Here is a 21,509-nt window from a genome sequence, read left to right as displayed (position 1 = left end):
AATACAAGAAAAACAAGACTTCACTGCGGAAGACTTGTCCAATTATTTATTTAATTTACTTATCTAATTGTTCAGAGAGAGGGCGGATGGACAGTGTAATCAAGGTCATCTTGCTCTGGCCTCTCGCCTCTTTCTTTTATTCTTTTCTCATGTCTTTACTTTCAGAACACCACAGAAGAAGACCAAAAATAGTTTTCTGTTCATTTTCAAAATATCTGTTACCTCATCACTTCTCTTTAAGCACCTTAACAAAAAAAAAACTCCCACTGCGCTCTGCTGAGCAAAAGAAACATAAATCATCTGCCAGCTTCTTGACAGACCTGCTGCACACACATACACACACACACACCTTGTGTTGTGTGTTAACCGTGACTGATATATTATCGTGTTCAAATGTACAGCAGCGATGAACAAACTTTTTTTTTGTCTTTGCTGACTTGTGTTTTCACTCTACAGTAACCGACTGAAAGCCGTGGGTTTGGTGATAAAAGGGATAATAGTAAGGGAATTAGAGAACATTTTGTGTTGGAGTCGACATTGTTTGATTCCACAAAGTCATTTTGCTGTTTATTGTCAGAAGAGCACCTTGGGGCTGTACATCAGTGAAACCGCTGAATAGAGTAATGGTGCTTCAGGTTAGAGAGACTTTTTCCTTAATAATCATGGGTCCTTTTTCATACGAAAAATGTGAATTCTTCCATTGAGTGAGTTTCTGTGGATCACTGAAAACTTTATTTACTATTTGATAATGGTTTATTGGTTTTTAGAAATGCTAGAGGCATCAAATGGATGGCAACATTTCAACAGCTGTGGGGTGGACTGCCTTAAAATTGGACAATAGACAGTATTGTATAGACAGTCATGGTCCCCAGAGAATAAATCACATAGTGTGATGCCTTTACAACTGTTAGATGGATTTCCATGACATTTGGCATTTGGCACCGGTCTGAGGGAGTCTACTGCAGATGTGACAAAATGGTATAGAGCCTTTTGGGGCTCCAGAGGAAGCTGCATGTAATCTGAATTGCCTACAGTGATCTCAGTGATGTTGCATTGTGGGTAATCTAGGCTCCAATTGTGTGGAATGAAAAAGGTGATATATCTGGCTCTCCCTATCAAGTTTAATCACTTGTTTTTAAACTGTCCCACAGTGTTATAGCAGTGCAATGGTAGACCAGTGGACTGCTTTTCAAAACCTGGTGCCTACATTACCTACAATGCAATTTCGCCACTGAGTGACATCACTGGCAGTAGTACTCCTCAAGACCTGTAAACACCCTTTAATGTGTACAATTGGTAGAATTACCATTTAACTTCTAATGTAGCACCATCATCAGGTCAAATTTCCCAAATACTACTAGGGTATGTGCAAATTATTTCCAGTTTGCTTCAGCTGTACTTTGTGTTTAGAGCTAATTAGCAAATGTTATAATGCTAACATGCTAAACCAAGAGGTTTAACATGGATGCATGTTGACATTCTTATTGTTACCATGCTGGTGTTAGTACTACTGCTGTACCAAAGAATAGCCTCACAGCTGCTGGAATGGCTGTAGAGTCTTGTTATTTATTAGCCTTTGTACCATGGGTCACTTTAAACACATGGCTATCTCTATTAATGTACTCAGACCAGACCATCGATCTCATATGATCTGTTACTGTGCACAGGAGACTCATGGGAGCTCAGTGGGAAGAACACATTGGTGCATTTCTGGCGATTAGGGATGGGATAAAATAGTTACTTGTATATGTTAAGTGGTAAATTTTCTTTATCGGGGTAATTGTGAATTGAGATTATCATGAACATCTTCACATGAATGACTTGTTACCCCCATTTATTTGTTCTTTATTTGTGCAGGAGGACCTTATGATGTATGACTATTTATTTAAAGGTTCAATACGTAAGAAGTGGTCACCTTGAATTCGTGCTAACAATACAGAGTGGCAGCATATCACCAGAATAACAGCTAACTGCTAACTGCTGCTAACTGTGTTCTTTTTATACAGCCATGGCTGTAGTTACTGTTAGCTTGTTAGCTCAGTTAGCCAGGGGAGTGTTGGTGCTACCTGGTTAGCATGTTAATTTCGGTGGGTATCTCTTCAGCACAATACATCGACCACGTAACGTCAGCACTGTTGTTTCTTCACATGTTGTTGTTAATTTTAGTTCATTTTTGAAGGTTTTGAAATATAATTCTTACATATTGCAAGCTTAAGATTCTTTGATGATTGTTTTTCACACAAAAAAGTGTCCTGTCCGTGATGCAGTTAATGTACCAAACATACCGAGTCCGCCACTGCAACAGAGTAACTTAGATTGTATGATTTTTTCCTTCAGTATACAGTTGAACAGTTAAATGCACTTTTATATCAGTAACAGGAAACATAACAAGATGGGGGATTGATAGACATTAATTCAGCTGTCACTGTAAACATCCCTGCCAATTACAAAATGTGAACATTTCACAGAAAGTTTTCACTTTCTTTTTCTTTTTTTTCTTTTTCTTTTTTACAGCTGGGAGTCACCCCGTTATTTTGTTGTTTCCAACGTGTTCAGAATTAGTCCACAGAAATTGGGACATCTTCAAACGCAAAACTGATTAGCAGCCCTCTAATTGGACCAATCACCTCCTTAATGCTCTTTTATGCCCTTATTAGGACATGAGACCTGTGACGTGGGTCATACAGGATCTGTTACAGGCCACCAGTCTGCCTGCTTTGTGAAAATTAAAAGCCAGAGTTGTATTTTTAGCTCTGGAAAACAAAGGCCTCAGTGACTGCTGAGTGAATTACAGCAGAATATAAATGCCCACTCTTCTGACAGTCACGTCTGCTGTGATTAATGCCTGCTTGTAGGTGATGCCACTGTGTTTGGCACCTTAATGCGTCACACTCCCAGTCAGTGGAGATGCTTTTGAAGCTAGAACCGAACCATCTATCGAATTGTTGACGCCACCTTGCATCTGCTGATTGATTGGTCGTCTTATTGAGTGACGTCTGTGGTTTAGCAGTTTGACTTTACATCTTTGAGATAAGGCTGTGTGTGTGTGCATGCAGTTCCTTTTATGTGCTTAACATCAAGGCTGCACCTTGAACGAGAAAAAATAATCTTATTCTTATCTCTCAGACAATGTGCTATAGTTTGGTGCAGGCATACAAAAACTGATGAACACAAAAAGTCATGGTGAAAATGTTTTTTCTCTCAGGAACTTTGTTGTTGTTAAGCTGGTGTGTGTGTGTGTGTGTGTGTGTGTGTGTGTGTGTGTGTGTGTGTGTGTGTGTGTGTGTGTGTGTGTGTGTGTGTGTGTGTGTGTGTGTGTGTGTTCGTGTTGGAGGGAGGAAGTCGGGAGTTGTGGGAGAAAGATACTGTCGCTTCTGACAGACTTAAGAGGAGGGTGAGTGACAGAGGTGAAATTGCTTGGGAAAGGATGTGAGGCAGCTCCCTCCTCCCTCCTCCCTCCTGCTCACTTCCCCTCCCGCCTTCCCTTGTTGAGCCCTGTAGTGTGAACTACTGTAAACATGCTCTCCCTTGCTCTTTCTCTGCCTTTCTTCAGTCTATTTCCCATGAGAAACTGTAACATATGGAGGGAAGTGGAGAGAAAATAAACTTTCTCTTTTTCCCGTGTGTTTGTAGCCATGCATCAGGCCCTGGACACTCTGAGTGACAGCACAAGCTCCACGACTGCCAATGACCTGGACCTCATCTTCCTCAAGGGCATCATGGAGAGCCCAGTGGTGAGAACAACTTTATACCCTGCACTTTTATGTATGAGAAGGAGTGTTCATCAGCACAGGCTAGTTATATAAAGTTGGATGCCAGTTAGTGATTATGCTGCAAGATTAGAGATATTTTATGCATGCAAATTAACAATTTGAATACATTTAGTTAAATCTCAATGCAGTCTGTGCACTGCATTTTGCACACTTGGCTTAACATTACAATTTTATTTCACTATCATCATTTGCATTTACACTGACACCCAATGCATAACAAATTATCATGTTTTTCAAGAGAGTTGCATGTTTTATGAGAGGATTCATTAAGAAGATGCTGCAAAATGGAAATTAAATATTCCTACCAATTATTGCATTTAAATTTTTAATTTCAGCTTGCAATAGTTGTCCTAAAAAGACAGCTTCATTTAATCAAGTGCAATCACATTACCACGTTAATGCTCTTGCTTCATTGTTTTCTCATAAGTTTAAAATGCTGATTTAAGAGAGTAGTAGCAATTAATTTGTGGCCACTCTGCGCAGGCCAAAATTAGATCAAAACCCAAAACCCAAAAAGAGCCTAGTTGGTTACATTTGCCCACCTAGCTAAGTTATTTACGCGTTTAAGCACAGTTTTATTCTCCCCAAAAAAGCCAGAATACCTTATAATACAATTGTCGTAGAGTCTTTGCCTCCTCTGTGGTCTGTTAGCCAATTAAAGCACATCAAGCCATACTATTTGTCTGATATTTGCATTAAACACCACAAATGCTGTAAACATAGTTGAGCATTTTAACATGGGGTTTTATGGGGATTGATTTGCTTTTGCAGCCAACCCCAAGTGGCCATTTGAAGGACGGACATCATTTGGCATTTCCTCATTGGCTTCATTTTTCATCATCATCATGACGGTTTTATCTATAAAGCTCAAACTTAGTGGAGACAAAGGAGGTAAAATGCTTGCAATTAAATATCTTCCACCTTCTCATCTCTCCCGGTTACAGAGAAGGTGGACAAGTTAGATGTAGATGGATATATTTGATAACAAGCACAGCAGAGAGAGCCGCTGATGTTGTGGTATATTGAATATGATGCTGTCGAGACTAAAAAAACATCGGAAAGGATTTTTATTTAGATCCAGAAAAACTCGGCATATAACAATATTTAGCTAAACAACAGAGAACAGACATCTTTCTCTCTAACATTTCCACTGTTTCCCAACTGTCAGTCATTTTAACAAGGCAACACAACATTTGCCAATCAGAGCAAAAATTTGAAATAGCAGTCAGGGCGCTGCTCCCTTGACATGTTTGACAAATTGACAAGTGCAGGTGGAGCAGCATCCCCTGTGATCAATGAAGAATCCAGGAATGACTGGCAGCTATTAGGCTTGAGACGTATGTATATACTCCTGAAAGCTGTTTATGTGTTCAGTAGAGGATCTTTATTTGGTTTATAATTACACAGAACTGAAAATGACTCACCTGTGCATTATCCATGGTTCAGGCAAGTTTTGGATGAAATATTCAAGGCCACAAATTCTTACCTTTGCCTTTATTTCAACAATCTGCTACTATAAGTTACACATCATCCAAGATAGTGGCAGAGGAATATACATGGAAGCAGCTGCACCTTGTAGCTCACCACAGTAATCCTCAAACACTCACTGCTAAAGCACATATGAAAACAGCACTCAAGAAGGATTACAAGTATTTCCATTCTACCTAGATGTGGTCTACTTGACACACAGAACATACAGTACATTGTTTTTTTTGTCCGCAAAGCCTGTATATTAGTAAGAATGAAGAAGACACAGGTTCGAACGTTGTTGCATTTGTAGAGACTTCTCTTGGGCAGTTGCCCAGACGCAGGATTAAAGCTCATCCTGGATGGAAGCAAATCAGTGAAGTTATTCCAAAGATGCTCCGTCTATTTATCCAAGAAAACTCAGACATGGCTGGCAATTGGGGCTGGGTATCATTTATATCTGTATATTAGTTCCTTTAGAGATATTTCAGTAAAAATACCAGTTTTGCTTCGGTATGAAAGATTTTCTGAGATAACTACTGCTGTTAATAAGACAAGGAACCCTCTAACTTTGTGCATTATTAAAAATATTAATGTTTACGTGAGGAATTGAATCAGATGTTCTTGAGGATCTGAGATTAAAACCTGCCTATGGAGAAATGAGCACCAATATTGTTTTAATTTTAGCATCCAATTCTTAAAAATGCTGTAGAAATTCATCCTTCTCTTACAGGGCCGATTTTAAGTCAGAACAATCAGCTGTTTGTTTCAGGTATCGCCACAACTTCTGGACTTTGACCTGAAATCTTAATCCTACAAATTCTTCAGCCATTCTAATTTAGACTCCCTTGTGTATCAGATTGCTATTTACACTTCAACACTCAAAACAGAGTTCATAGTTTCATAGTTGATGACAAATCTTTCAGGTCTTGATTCGACAAACTCTCCCCAAACCTTGGTGCTGTTTCTACTAGATGTGACCACCGCTCTTCATCTTTTTAAACAGTTAAATCGACCTGCTATTTCCCCACTATTTCAGTTTCTGCAGTGACATTAGCAGTGAGTGCACATGATCTATGTTTAATTAAGTTGGATAACCGAGATAATGAGAACCAAACATGCTTTATGTTTTTAATTATACTGAAGACTCTAAAGGTACCACAAAGGTGCACTTTCTGCACAGAGCCAAGTATTATAATACATTTCTTTTTGCAAAGTCCCTCTTATGAAACCAATTCCAACTCGTTCTCTATTTCTACATGGAGAGATGTGATGTCGCTGCTCAGGAGTACAGCCTTTTGTAGAAGAGTGAAAGAGCTTAGCAGTAGCAGACGGTCTTTTCAGAGTTTCATTCCATCGCGTCTCGTGTTCTTACTATTTGCTATCTCGCCAAGAGCACGGTTTCACATATCTTTTTTAAAAAGTGCTCCTTTGTGTGTTGCAAGTATGCAAGGAAAAAAAATACATATTCAGTTTACATCATGCACTGAGATTTCTTTGCCTTTTCCTCTCTCGCTGTCAATAGTCATTGGTGTGGATCACTACATTTATCCTCCTAGCTCACTGCACAGCAGTCGGTTGGTTTGCTCTAAGGTGGAAGCTGTTTGTAGCCTTAAGGTTCCTGTCCAGGGAGGTCCAATGTGAGCTATTTCTCAGACTGAGACAGAGCCGTAGGGAACGACTGTGCACTCTCATTCAGTAATTCAGAGGCAGCTCTGTTCAGGAAATTTGGAGATGGACTATCCACAGGGAGCAGCAGGGAGTACTGCATCAAAAACCTCCCATACTTCTTAAAAAACAGCCTCCTCTTCTCCCATTCATCGCTTTTTCTCTCTCTAAAGACTGATTGATTACTTCTGCAGAAAACTGCATGTGTGTGTGTGTGTGTGTGTGTGTGTGTTTGTTGTTTGTTTTTGCTGGTACCAGTGTATTGATGAGCAATCTCATAAAAGATTAATCTGCTGATGCAAGCTATGAGTAAAGATGCCTCGCTGAAGGATGTGAAAAGAATTTCCAAGATAATAGTTCCTCTTGACCCCATGATAGATCTATAAACCTTTAACAAGCTATCACTTAATGTGCTGAGAGTGGAAAGGAGACACTAACGGAGGGATGAAGGAACAGTGCAAGCAAGGCTGCCTGCTTGCATGCGTATGGCGCAAGTGTGCTGATTACAACCCACGCAATACAAAACGATGCAATCAGCACAACCTGCAATTCTATAACAAATCTAAATGATGATTAGGTCCACAATGAGCAGATATTGACAACGGGAGCTATCAGCATGCAAAAGAGCTTCATCAGTGCTCGATTATTATCAGCCACGACTGTGGCACTGACTCAATGCTCGGCTCTTCTGTTATATCTAACCGAGCAATCAGGATTATCGAGGCATTGAGGACAGCTCAATGAGCTCACACTTCTTTTAGGCGTTTCGTTATGTGACTTGTGCTTTTTAACCTCACGTCCAAGTTATCACACTTCCCCCATTCAGACTGTAAATGAGACTCCAAGGTCTTTGTAAAATTGTGCCATATGGTCGAAAACAATGAATTCTGGTGCTCTACAAAATAGCTTGTGCAAAACAATTTAGTCATCATGTCACAAGAGGTCAAATCCTGACAATTACTAACCCATTTCCTCCAAGCTCTTGACATTTAACTGAAAGTGCGGAACCTGATGAATATCATGCAAAAAAGCTTTTCTTCACATGATGTAGTAAACCTTATCTGATGTGGCACTCAGCGCTGATTTAAATACTCCCACCAGCCACAACATTACAGCCACTGACAGGTGAAGTGAGTAACATTGATCAGTTTGTTACAACGCAATGGGCTTTTGGGAAACCTTGGGCTTTGATACGCAGATCAAGAACAACCCCTCATGGTAAAAGTGTTTCTCGACGGCAGTGCCCCCCCAGGAGGACAGTGCGCCCTACCACGCAGCAAAAACTGCTCAGGAGTGGCCCAAGAAACAAGACATAGTCCTCAAGGCATTGACCTGGCCTCCAAATTACCCAGATCCCGATCTGATCAAGGACTTATGGGATGTGCCAGAACAAATCTGATCAATGTAGTCCCTACCTCACAACCCATATGCTGGAAGGATTCACAGCTGAAGCCCTGATGCCAGACACCACAGGACACCATAAAGGTCCTGTGTCCATGCCTCGATGGGTCGGAGCCAATCCAGATTCATGGTGAGGTCTCCATGGATCAGACTTGTTTGGACATGTCCCTTGGATGCTTGATCACATTGCGATCTGGGGAATGTGTAGGCCAACTTGGTGCCTTTTACTTTTGGTCACATTTTAACCCGCTGTATAACATCAATGGACTAAATCGACAGTTACAGTATAATGGCTCATGCTAACACATACAGTAGTATAATAGTCATACAGTTTGTGAGCTGACTCAGTGATGTTAGATCAAGTAAGGCTGTAGCAGCTGGTACCCCTCAGTGTATTGAGTTGAGCACTGAGCTTTTTATTGCTCATGAATTCAAGCTTTCATATCAAAGATGAGGAATATAATATTTTGTATCTGTAAGAATGCTACAACTAATCTATTAACATTATCGGCCTCTATTAATGACCAGTGGAGGCGATATTGAATGATTAAATCACAGTACAAGAAGCCACTGAGCTGTAGTGGTAGGTGAGGGTTTGTTACATTTTCAGAGAAAGGACGGCTATCGGTCCAACACAGACGTCTATTATAAATGTCTCATGGAGATGAAAAATATAATGATAACACTGCTTTGTCATTTGCTTTTTGCCTTGAGAGCAGCAGTACTCATTAGCCTTTTTAGCTGAAATGTATAAGCGGAGAGGAGTGATAAGCAGTGTCTTTTTCAGTACTCTGCAGAGTAATTGTGAAATAATTGGCATCAACGATGGGCTGAACATGAAAAACTGATATTGTAAAATGCACAATACAGTAAGACAGTACAAAAATATTTATTTATTTTAGGCATTTTTGACATAGATAGTCAATTTATTTTCAGGAATGTTGTGCCTCATGTTCATGGCTTTCACAGCAGTGCAATTATATAGCACAGTGTCCATGCTGGCATTTTGTTCAAGTCCCAGACAAAGAATTCTGCCAAAACACCAAAGTCCTGCTGCCGAATCACTGAACAGGGCTGAAGAGCTTGTGTGTGTGTGTGTGTGTGTGTGTGTGTGTGTGTGTGTGTGTGTGTGTGTGTGTGTGTGTGTGTGTGTGTGTGTGTGTGTGTGTGTGTGTGTGTGTGTGTGTGTGTGTGTGTGTGTGTGTGTGTGTACTACAGTACATATAATGATCTGTGTGCGGGACTGTCTACATGCAGGCATTTGTGCATATCTGTATCTATTAGTGTGTATATGTGCACCATATCCTGTCCCTCGGCAGGGATTCTTCCTCTCTTCCTCAGCAAATAAACAACTTGGCTGCCAGACTAGTCCCGCCAGAGAAGTCCTCTGTGGGATTGCCTGACAATGTGATTCTTCAGATACAAAAGTGCTCGGTGTACAGTTACAAGAAGAGCTACTGTAAATGTTTTGTTGTGCATGTTTGATACACATAGAAGAATTTTCAAGGGTTTATATAGTATCAGTGTTTTTTGTTTTTTTAACTTACATGTAATTTGGTTTTACTTAATTTGTGCACAGTATGTAACTTCTGCCACCAGGGTTCTCTCTGTCAAAACAATGAAAACAAGAGACATAGTTTGATGATGTCAGGAAGTAGCGTGGGATCATGGGAGTTGTTGTCGTCATTGTTAAACAAACACCATTGCAAATAAAAATCTATCTGACATTAAGAAAATGGCAGAGAGAGCTGCAGAAAAGAAACACAGCTGCCATCATTGTAAACGTACATCTTAGGTTCACCTAGCTGATTATATAACTGGATTAATAAGAAGGTAAGAACAGCAATGGTGACGTAGTTCATTGACCAGCAACATCAATGTTGCTTTATAATTTCTCCCACATAACACAACTCCTACCGATCATATCCTGCATAATCAAAGAATTGGCCAGCATATCACCAGAGTGACTGCTAACTGCTGCTAGCTGTAGCTGCCGTTAGCTAGTTAGCTTAGTTAGCCGTGCATCTAATGGTCCGGACTGGGAGCTCGGAGCAATATAGGAGTGTTGGTGTTTGCATTGTTAGCAGAGGAGCTTTAGAGCCAGGGCTAGCTGGTTAGCATGCTAACTTCAGTAGATATCTCTGCAGCACAATAGTCATTATATAGATGCCATTCTGTAAAAACTGTTATTTCTTCATAATCTGTCGACATTTTTTAAATGGTCTCAACTAAAATTCTTACGTATTGCACCTTTAAGCTAACTTTGAGGAGACACAGTCCTTTTTTGGACTCTCTAGTGATGGTGGAGGGACTCTTAAATCACAATGTTACGATGATAGAGGGCTTCATTCTCAGTGACTGTCTGCCATCAGTGATGGACAGTGGCATCATCCAGCAGCCCAAACCCTAACGTAACGTGACTCAAACTCAAACATCACCTTGTCTATGAACAGTGAGTAAAATTATGTATTTTTCTGGGTTTATTTGTTGGAAACAATTGAGATAACATGAGTACACAACTCAACAAAATACTTAATGAATTATCTTAATCTTAATGCCAGAATGTTACATATTCTATCTTTAAATTCTATCATATATCAGTATAGAAATCTATCAACATTTAATTGCAAAAATTGAAAAACAAAAGTCAGATTTTTTTGTCACAAAAATATAACGGAAACATCCCAAACCAAAATCCAGATGGGATAACGTAATTAATTTTATATCTGTGAACCTGGACCAGAGGTGTGAAAGCCATGTCAATAAGACACTGGATCCTGTGTCCTTGGCAGCAGAGGAGAAGAAAGTGAGAATGAATGCAACCTGAAATATTGATGTTCCACAGCAACACATTGAAAACAGCCACAGGGCACAAGATTTGACTCAAGTTTGTGCTTATTTTTCTTGATTTTCATGTTATTCAGTGAAGATTTATGAGTACAGACTGTGTGTTTTTCTCAGCAGGGTGTTGGTTTGAGGTTGCTGTTTTGCTTGCTTGTTATTATGTTCTTTTCGGTATTACTGAATAACAACAGTCCCGCAGAAGTCAGAAAAGATTTCATTATACCTCGGTGAGGTGCATTAGCTGCTCACTGAGAAGGAGCAGAGGAACTAAATGTTATAAATCCCTTCCCAGAGACTGGACTGGTTTTTGTATTCATTAAATTCCCAGGCTCACGAGCAGTTTGAGGAGCCCAAGCTCGAGGCGGTGAGGGAGAACAACATGGAGCTGGTCCAGGATATCCTCAAGGAGCTTAGCCCGCTTGCAAACAGGAGCCAGGTGGCCGACGAGCTGGTCCGCATCCTGAAGGAGCCTCACTTTCAGGTTTGAGTGATAGGGCTGACTCTTATTAACAGGCACTCGGGCTAAACCTTTGATTACTTTTCAAAGTGATGTTCATGCTTAATGATGCATGTGTTGCTAACATGGATTAAATTGATTTGGAGCTACAGTAGTTTATGTATTACAGCCCATGCAGTGTCTGACAAGAGCTCTGACTTGTCCAATATAGCATGAATCTATTATCTTATAAGCTCCTGATGTGGAAAAACATGTCTTTGCATCACCTGCTGTTCTGCTCACAGTCCCTCCTGGAGACCCACGATTCTGTGGCATCCAAAAACTACGAGACTCCTCCCCCCAGCCCATGTTCCTTCATGGACGCAGCCCTCAACAACCAGCCCGTCCCCCCAGACGCAGTCAGGATGGTGGGCATCCGGAAGGTGTCTGGCGAGCATCTGGTGAGTCTGCCACTGTAATCACTGAGGCAGGATAGAGGCTTCTTGTAAATTATAAAGAGATAAAGCTCCTCAGTACATGGTATGATTTGTGTTTTGTAGGCGGCACGTGCACTCAGTATAATGAGCTCTTTTTGTAGCATTGTTAAAAAGGGCGTCGAGTCAGATTTATGCTGCTTTGTAGCACAAAAAAGAGGCACTTTATCTGCGGTAAGTTGACGTTTTGTTGAGGACTAAGGACTCTGTTATAACATTAGTACATTATTCTTTTATTATTCTATTATCTCTTGAGACATTCATTTTGTATAAAGGAAGTTATCAGTGCCAAGGTGAAGAAGCATAAGTGGATCCTAAATGGGAAAAATGACAACAGCAACTGACTACCTGTGTTTATTAATCTAAATATCTCCTGAATGGAGCAGTTGGATGTTCCATTTGGCTCTCAGCCATAGCGTTTGCTGCTTGTTCAAAAACACTCAACCTCACCCCCTCCTACTTGTACTGCTATGTAATAGAGGACATTGCGAGACCATTAATAAAAGTTAGGCTGTATTTGTTTTGAGGAGCCCACTTGATTATTATATTTTTGGCCTGTGGCTGTTTATGTAGGGAGTGACATTTCGAGTGGAGAGCGGCGAGCTGGTGATTGCCAGGATCCTCCACGGCGGCATGATCGACCAGCAAGGTCTGCTCCATGTGGGCGACATCATCAAGGAGGTGAACGGCAAGGAGGTGGGCAACGACCCCAAAGTGCTCCAGGAGATGCTGAAGGAGGCGAGCGGCAGCGTGGTGCTGAAGATCCTGCCCAGCTACCAGGAGCCACACACAGCAAGACAGGTCAGCTGAGAGTGCAACCAACTGCCACAATTCACAACTCTATTGATCTTCTGATGGCGTAGTCACTTTGGGTCTGGCTGATCGTGCTTTGGTTACAACTGATCCAGTTTCTGTAAAGCATTTTTAGACTTCCATGCACTGCCCCCTGTAGAAGCATTGACTCCAGCCATGATCTGATGCTGAGAAAGCTACTCTTTGCTTAGAGTAACAATTCAACATCTGACACTTTGATTTACTTTCTGATTACCTCAAGATACCTGTAAATGTGTCAAATCTGTTCATGACAGTGGCTACGCAACTCAAATTTGTGCTTGTTTTGGAGTTTTACTGCAACTCCTAGTGGTTAAAATGTCTCGCCATGTCCTTACTTTCAAATGACCCATCCAGAGTCAAACTTTATATAAAAAGTTGTGATTAGTTTGAAAGGATACTGTTGTTTTCATCAGTAAAGTAAGTACCACTCACCGTCCTCCCTGGCATCCTCCCTGCTCTCTGTAACCTTGTATGCCATGCCAAGAATCATATATCTAATTCTACAGCGGGACTTTGTAGATGACATTGGCTACTTGGCTATAATACCTGCATTACAGTTTTGTCACTTATCCAAAAGCAGTGTCATTTTCTGCTTATACATTTTAGATAAATTATTACAGTCCTTGTCCTTGTCCTTGTTGAATCAAGTCCTTCCCTCCGATGGTTGTAAAGTTCACATCAAAAAGACAATTTGAGTTGGTGGATATCAAATATTTGTTGGAAATTAATCAAGAAAGTGTTGTATAACAGCTGAAAAACTTTTAGAGGGCAACATAGTGTGGTCGTAGCTTTCCTTGGGTAATACTAACTAATGAACACTAGCTTTCTCAGGAGGCCTTTCACTGAAACTGTGACCCAGTTTAGAGTAAAGGGACATAAAAGGGTTATCTTGTGTGGTGATGTATTGCCAATAGGATGTGAGGATAGAGCACATCAGTGGATGCAGTGTACAGCTAGAGATGTGTTAGAAACAAGTCTCTGTGACTGATTGGTCTCAGCAGCAGAGAACAGGAACACTAGAGCTTGAAGAAGCCATGCCGAATTAATTCCTTACACCAGACCGAAATATACGAGAACATAATGTACAAGAAAATGATGTGGAGCGGGTTTATGTGCCGGGATTATTAGCATCGACATAAAAATTTTTTGAAGCATATTGTTGCTGTTTGGTGAAAAATTGTATTCCCAAAATTAGAGGAACTGAAAAATTAGTTTTCAAACGGATGAGAATTCATTTTCAGCCACACTAATGTCGGTTCTTCAGGAGACTGAAACATCTCTTCACTGTCGGATGGATTATTATTTTGTACAGATGTCCCAGAGGATGTCTTCTGCTGACTTTTGTAATTTAAGTTTTCCTCCAGCACTGGCTCAGTTGACATTTGAGGTTTTGAGTGAAAACTATTTTATGGATTGCCATTAAATTGAGACATTTATTCCATCCATGAATTATAATAATTTATGCAAACTTTTTGGTTAACTGAACTTTTTCTTGCAGCTCAGGTCTGATTTTATGCATCCAAACTGTTGGTTTATGACAAAATGCTAAACTAAGATGATGAGGAGGGTGAACAATGCTAACATGCTGAGACAGTATAACCTAGCATCGTCATTGTGAGTATGTTGCCATGGTAGCATTAGCATTTACCTCAAAGCCTCACAGAGTCCCTTGTTACATAACTCTTTTAGCTGTGACTTTGTGACATCACACTACGTCACCATGTCACACATTTGCATCATTTATGCCCAGGAGCTAGTTTGGCACGTAAGAATTGATTTAGCACAGCTGCTCTGTTGTTGCTAGTGGTGAGCTGACCAATCAGAAACAGAAAATCAGAGACAGGAGCTAAAACAGAACGTTTCAGACAGTGGTTGAAGACAGAGCTGCAGCACTGGACAGTATGAGAAAACTGATGTGTTTTTTGAGCATTAAAGCATGTAAACCTATTCTAGTAGTAACCCAAAATAGAACTATGAACCTGAAAATAAGCATAATATGTCTCCATTAATATTAAATCCAAACTTGGCAAGTTTACATTTGACAGCAGCAATACATAATTTAAAAAAAAAAGAAAATCACATTTCCAGCAGGACCACAGCCCGTCTGGCAGAAATGCTCTAAGATTGCTTTTGTGTAAGAAAACACCCTCCAATTTAGTAGGCCTATTCACTGGAAAGGTATGTGCAGTGTCACGGCTCTTTCAAACATTTCAAAAGATGCCAGCTTTTCTGTAAGGACACATTTCTTCATTATGTCATCTGAAGACCTTCACTTTGTGAAACCCGGAGTGTTAAGAGTGTTAGGTTTTCCTCTTTTGTGGTATCAGCTCCCGATATCAAAGTGCCTACTTGAACACGTAATTGCGGCCGCCTATCACAGATATTAAAGAGTGATTTGGCCGTGCTCGCGCTGTAAAGAGCTGTGGAGGTGGATGCTGGCCGGCGTGAGGAGTTGCAATTATCAGAGTTGTTCCCAAAGGTTCTCTCTGAATGCAATCCAGCTGTCTGCGCTTCACGCCTCGAGCTCGGTCATCACTTGGTGACTAAACTCAGCTGACAGCTCCCTTTGGCCAGTTGAGACTATCAGAGTGTGTGTTTTTAAGTGTATGTGTCCTTACAGGGGAATAACACTCACTCTCTCTCACACACACACACACACACACACACAATGCCGTACAGTAAGGGCTGGCAGCCTTTTCATGCATCAGTTCAGTACGAGGAAAGGCGTCAAGTGCAGGGGGGTGGGGGGGAATCGTTGCCATGGCTACAGATTTTGGCTCTCTCTCTCTTTATTTCTGTCTCTCTCTGTCTCTCTGTATGACTGTCTGTCCGTCTCTCCGACTCCTTGTCCTGTCAGTGGGGGTTGGGATACAGGGTTTGGTTTATGAGCTGAGACCTGTAGCCTTGAGATGAAGGGAAAGTGGTCTGAGAGATGGAGAAGTGTATTCCATATTGATGGACACTCCCCACAGATCATGTTCATATACCACATCAGAGGCAGCATAGGTTCATATTGTATTTCCAGCCTCAGTTGAATATGTATTTGTCCTGTCTGTTTTGACATCCATTGCAGCAATTTTACTGACATGTTCCCTCTTTTGTTTATCCGTTTAGGCCTTTGTCAAGTGTCACTTTGACTATGACCCATCTCATGATAACCTGATTCCCTGTAAGGAAGCAGGGCTTGGCTTCAACAGTGGAGACATCCTACAGATTTTCAACCAGGAGGACCTCAACTGGTGGCAGGTCAGCAACGCCCCAAGAATATTTCAACCAAAGATGTTAAACATCGATTGCTTGAGCTTAAATCGAAGAGTTTTTATCTGTACGTGTGTTTCCCTCGCAGGCCTGTCACATCGAGGGAGGCAGTGCAGGTCTAATCCCGAGCCAGCTACTCGAGGAGAAGAGGAAAGCGTTTGTGAAGAGAGATCTGGAGCTCGCCACCACAGGTACGCCTCTCAGCAGCACGCAGCAGAGCAGAGAGCCACTTCTCATTATGCAGATTCAGAGCGGGCTCCTCGCCGCACAAACACACCGACAACAAAGACAACATCTGTTCCTCTCCGTATCATACAAGCATTTCATCCTGCGCCGGGGCCGCTCAGCCTCCTCTTGCCTCACCAGTCTGCTGCTTCGTCAGTCAGCACTGGAGAACTGGTAATGAGCATCCGCCGTGACTTAGCCAGGCCCGATCCAATCTGCTGGTTATTAAGCTGCAGCATCTGACATTCAGAAACAGCCCTCAGGAGTGGTGATAAGACCCCTGTAAATACAAGCAAGCCTGATCAATAATCATCTCTATGAGAGTGAAAAGAGGCTCCTTTCGATTTATCTGAGTCCTCAACAGCCAGGTGGTGAGTCACAGCCGGCTGCGTGCCCTTCACTTGTGGAGGAGAGGAAGATGACAGCCCAACTGTACTGCCCTTGGAGCCTGGGAAGGACACATCTGTGTGTTAGCTCGTTTTCCATGTATTATCCCGAGTGAGAGGATGTTTTGAATAAAAAATCTGAACAGGTCTTTTTCGGATGGTTTAATCAAATCATAAATTAAGGAAATTACGTCATTTTTGGCACGCAATAAAGCTACAAGGTGCACACAGTATTTGTTGTCACAGCTTGAAGTGTTCTGAAATGAGGCGTTTGCCTTCATGCATGTCTCAGCTCAGGAGACATTTTCCCCCCTGTGGCTAAATAATCTGCCATATTGAACAGATCGCAGAGTCACAGGTGTCCTCTGGCAGGAGACATAGACTAATCAATGTTAGTGCACAGTGCCATCTAGTGGTGTTGTCTCCCTATAACCTTCTCAGACTTTTGATTTATGACCCAGCAGTGCTTTCAAAGACATTTCACCTTGATAGTGCATCATTCTAACAGGGGATTTGTCGAAGTGGCGGGCAGACACAAGCACCAAGGTTTGAGGTTTGATGGTGTTTTGTGTGTCTGTCTCAGGTCCTCTATGTGCTGGGATGGGTGGTAAGAAGAAAAAAAAGATGATGTACTTAACAACCAAGAACGCAGGTACTTCCGCAGTTTCTGTTTCACATAAATTGGACTTGTTTATTGTTTTATGTGTTTATTTATCATGTTCATCTCACCGATTCTGAATAGAATTCGACCGCCACGAGCTGCGGATATATGAAGAGGTTGCCAAGGTCCCGCCCTTCAGGAGGAAGACGCTGGTTCTGATTGGTGCACAGGGGGTCGGCCGTCGCAGTCTGAAAAACAAGCTGCTGGTGTCAGATCCTCAGCGGTACGGCACCACCATCCCCTGTGAGTGCAGTCATCCATCATCACTGGGAAACCACATACAGTGATACACAATCTGTCATTGAGCAGCTTGCAACATATTCGTCTTTTATTGTTGTGGTGTTTGATGAATTTTTTTTGCGTACTTCTTTCTTTGTCCTCATGATCTCATATCTCCCGGGGCCCTATTGAAACGATCTATGGAGCCCTTAATGTTGAAGTTGAAGTACAATTGTAGTATTTTTTAAATTTATTTATATATTTTCCCCTCGTTTTTGTGATTTAATCCTTGTATTTTACCAGTTAATATCTGTGCAGAGGATCGATTTCTGCCTCTGTTTATTCTTCAGTCACCTCCAGAAAACCAAAGGTGGACGAGAGGGACGGCCAGATGTACTCCTTCATGACCCGCAGCGAAATGGAGTGCGACATCAAAAACGGCCGTTTCTTGGAGCACGGCGAGTACGACGGGAACCTTTATGGCACTAAGATCAACTCCATACACGAGGTGATAGAAACAGGAAAGATCTGCATCCTGGACGTCAACCCACAGGTAGAGGAAGCTCACATATGTACGCTCTCCTTCTCTATTTCTTGCTTCTGTTCCTCTCCCATCCAAACCTCCATCCATTTTTTGTTCTGCAGTGTATTCAAACAAATTATGTACAGCTTGTTGCTACTGAAGTATTTTCATGCCAAGCACATCATCAATATTAATCAAAAAAGGTTCTCTTAATGATCAGCATTACTCGCTGGAAACACTCAGCTAATCTTATTTACGCACATTAGCTTGATGAATGTGTTGGATGAAGATGCTGCAGTTGTGTTGTAATCACATTCTCAGCTTTATAATTGCACGTTAGTCTCAGCTTTTCCCATTGCTCGCTGTGCATTGATGCAGTGATTGTAAAATGTCTCACTTAAATTTGTTTTTCTCCGAAAGGCTCTCAAAGTCCTGCGGACGTCAGAGTTCCTGCCCTACGTAGTGTTCATCGAAGCTCCGGATTTTGAGGTTCTCAAAGCTATGAATAGGTCAGCGATCGAGTCGGGAGTGGTTACAAAACAGTTAACGGTGAGTGTGTGTCTCATTTATTGTCTCCTGTGACAAATAGGCTCCTACATAAACACAGTCTTCTATCAAAGATGGATTTCACTTTAGAGAGTGCTGCAGCTTCACTGATTTTAATTTTAGGATGAGATGATGGCTAAAATAAACCTAATCGTGTTCCCGTCATGCATAAACACAAATACTTCTCTAATCTCTTGAAATCTGGCTGTTATTGTTGTAGAGTTTTATTGTTTTGAAATCTTATTGATGTTGTTGTTGTTGGGGTTGCTGATGCTGTTTTACAGTGAATATATATTGTCTTCTGTTTTCTTCTATACTATAGTCTTAATTTTCTAAATAGAGATGTTGATGTAAATTAACTTATAGCTCACTCTGGTACAGCTAAGAAACTGTTCACTGTCCCTGTTAAATAAACAAATAAGTGAATAAATCACTGTAGCCCCTGTTTTCACCAAATTAGCTCTGGTTCTTGAACCTGATTCTTTAAAGATTCTTGAACGCGTGGTGCTATCTAGTGAACCAGCCCTTGTTTCTACTAATTTTGAGTTAAACAATTGTAATCAAGGATTTGTCATCAACGGAGGCCGTTTCACAATGTGCGTGAAACGGTTCCACGTTGGTAGAAAATTTGTATGCTTCTGCTGTTTTGTCTCTGCTCGTCACACTGGTTTGATGTTTGGGGGACTATGTCATATTTGAGCATTTCCAAAAATCACGTTGATATCCAAATATTTCATAATGTTTATAATTAGGTACCAGAAATGTGGGCTTTTCTGTAGTGCGTGCGTCTCGACCCCCGCCTTGCAAATGGTTGGCCAAGCAACGCACAGAGCTGACGGTAACCAGGCAGGAGGCTGTGAAACTGTCATAAAAACCCTAATTGTGGAACACATTCTTTTTTTTTTTTGAAACATTTGTTTATTAAGAAATTGTGGAACACATTCTGAATGAATGCTCCTAAAACCTGAATAATATCAGCATATCACGTCCTTATCAGAAAATGTTACATTTGGAATAAGGCCTAATTTAAAATATCCAATCAGAATATGTTGTTTATATGACACAAATCAAATTTGACACATTGTCACATTTGGAATATTATTGGAAAATGATTGTGCTTGTAAACGTGATCATTGTTAGTAATTGAAATGCCTAATGTTTGCATGTTTGCATTCCTCTTCGCTGTGTAAATCAAACAAGAACGTTTTATTTCTACCATTTAAATTGTGTAAACTAGTTTCAGTTTCACTGTTTACACTGATCTTCCATCAAAGTAATTGCCTGCTCATTTTATTTATTTTCTCCTAACTTTCTCACTGTCCTGCTCTGCTCCTTCCAGGACTCTGAACTAAAGAGGACGGTGGACGAGAGCGAGCGCATTAAGCGAGCATACGGACATTACTTTGACCTCTGCATCGTAAACGACGGCCTGGAAGCGGCGTTCCGAAGTCTACGGTTGGCGCTGGATAAACTGTCAACGGAGCAGCAGTGGGTGCCTGTCAGCTGGGTCTTCTGAAAGTCACCGAGGGCTTACCAGCAAGGTGCCAGGGCCTCAGGGTCGGAGGGCGGAGGACGATTTAGCTCCAGAGGGGGGGGCCGTCTCCATGGAGTCGTGGGTGGTGGAGGGCCAAAGCGTCATGATTCAGTGCAAATGACCAGCCTCATGTAGAGCGTTTTTGTACAAACTTAGTGTTCCTCTGTTGAGCCTAATGTCAAGTTGTATTTTTATTTGTCAGAATCTGAAGAATTTAATTGATATTTGTTGAGAAGGATTTAGAGTTGATTATGAGGTTTAGTGCAATAGTGTGAGTGAGTCATAAACGTGGAAATAGACTTAGAGTAAAGAAGATGTTTTGAAGATAACAGTGCTCTGTTGAAGGTTTTTCGTTGAACTTTTTAGCCTTTTCCTACTTTATGTAGTGCAATGTTTACATTGGATCGGTAGGACAGATTGGTTGAAGAAAGGTAGATACCAAATGTCATATTTGTATCAAATCCTCTATATTTTACCATTTGATCATACGGTATGATTGTATGTGTTCAGAAATGTGCTTTATCTCGTCTGTCTCCACTAATTTGAAAAATGAACAGCAATAGATGATTTAAAACGAAAAAATAGACATGCAATACATGTGCTCACACACTCACTGATATATACGTAAACACAACGGAGGCAGTGGAAAACTCTTTTATTGAGACATTTTGCATTAATCTTAAAGTCTCAACTTGTTTTTGTCTCCTTTTCAATGTTGATTACATTGTACATTTGTTGTCTTATGCTGGTAAAGCGTCCGGCTACAGAGAGAGGATCAGGCGAATGGATCAAAGTGTCCGACTACTACCTGCTCAATTCGGTTGGAGTTGTTTTTGTAGCACTGAGAACACTTAAACCCTCAAAGAAAAAAAAAACAAATGACTAAAAATGAAGAAGTAGCCTACAGTATGCACCGATTGTATAATGAAGGCAAACATATTCTTTCACAATACAATTGATGGAAACATTTTTTTTTTTGTTATTTTCAATGTACAAACAGTAAAATATTTATCAGTGGCTTCAAATTCATACTTACTTTTGCCTTAACATGGTTCAAAAGCCAAGGAATCACTCTATCACTGTTCTGTCTTAGAAAATAGAAAAAAATAATACTGGCAACTTATTTACTATTTATTTTATTTTCCCTCAAACTTGTAAGTACTGTATTGTAATAAAGAGTATATAGTATAACATAGAAAACAACCTGGTGCTTTGATGATTCTGCTGGTGTGTAGATGCA

The 21,509-nt window shown here is 40.9% G+C and overlaps 1 protein-coding gene across 2 annotated transcripts in view; it reads left to right on the top strand.

Annotated features, from left to right (window-relative positions):
* The window catches only part of mpp2b (MAGUK p55 scaffold protein 2b), a 47,414-nt gene extending 25,905 nt beyond the window's left edge, over positions 1–21,509 (top strand). For both annotated transcript variants that reach the window (XM_073490401.1, XM_073490402.1), the window contains 11 exons: positions 3,634–3,734; positions 11,482–11,634; positions 11,895–12,050; positions 12,657–12,884; positions 16,032–16,163; positions 16,264–16,366; positions 17,370–17,438; positions 17,529–17,690; positions 18,017–18,219; positions 18,610–18,738; positions 20,075–21,509. In XM_073490401.1, the coding sequence (XP_073346502.1) occupies positions 3,634–3,734; positions 11,482–11,634; positions 11,895–12,050; positions 12,657–12,884; positions 16,032–16,163; positions 16,264–16,366; positions 17,370–17,438; positions 17,529–17,690; positions 18,017–18,219; positions 18,610–18,738; positions 20,075–20,251 (1,613 nt within the window). In that variant the 3' untranslated portion in view covers positions 20,252–21,509. The remainder of the gene's footprint in view (positions 1–3,633; positions 3,735–11,481; positions 11,635–11,894; positions 12,051–12,656; positions 12,885–16,031; positions 16,164–16,263; positions 16,367–17,369; positions 17,439–17,528; positions 17,691–18,016; positions 18,220–18,609; positions 18,739–20,074) is intronic.

The sequence above is a fragment of the Pagrus major genome, chromosome 20 (genome assembly GCF_040436345.1).
Source record: "Pagrus major chromosome 20, Pma_NU_1.0".
NCBI classification, from domain to species: domain Eukaryota; kingdom Metazoa; phylum Chordata; class Actinopteri; order Spariformes; family Sparidae; genus Pagrus; species Pagrus major.
Note: the sequence above shows the minus strand (reverse complement) of the source record. Positions and strands in the feature narration are given on the sequence as shown.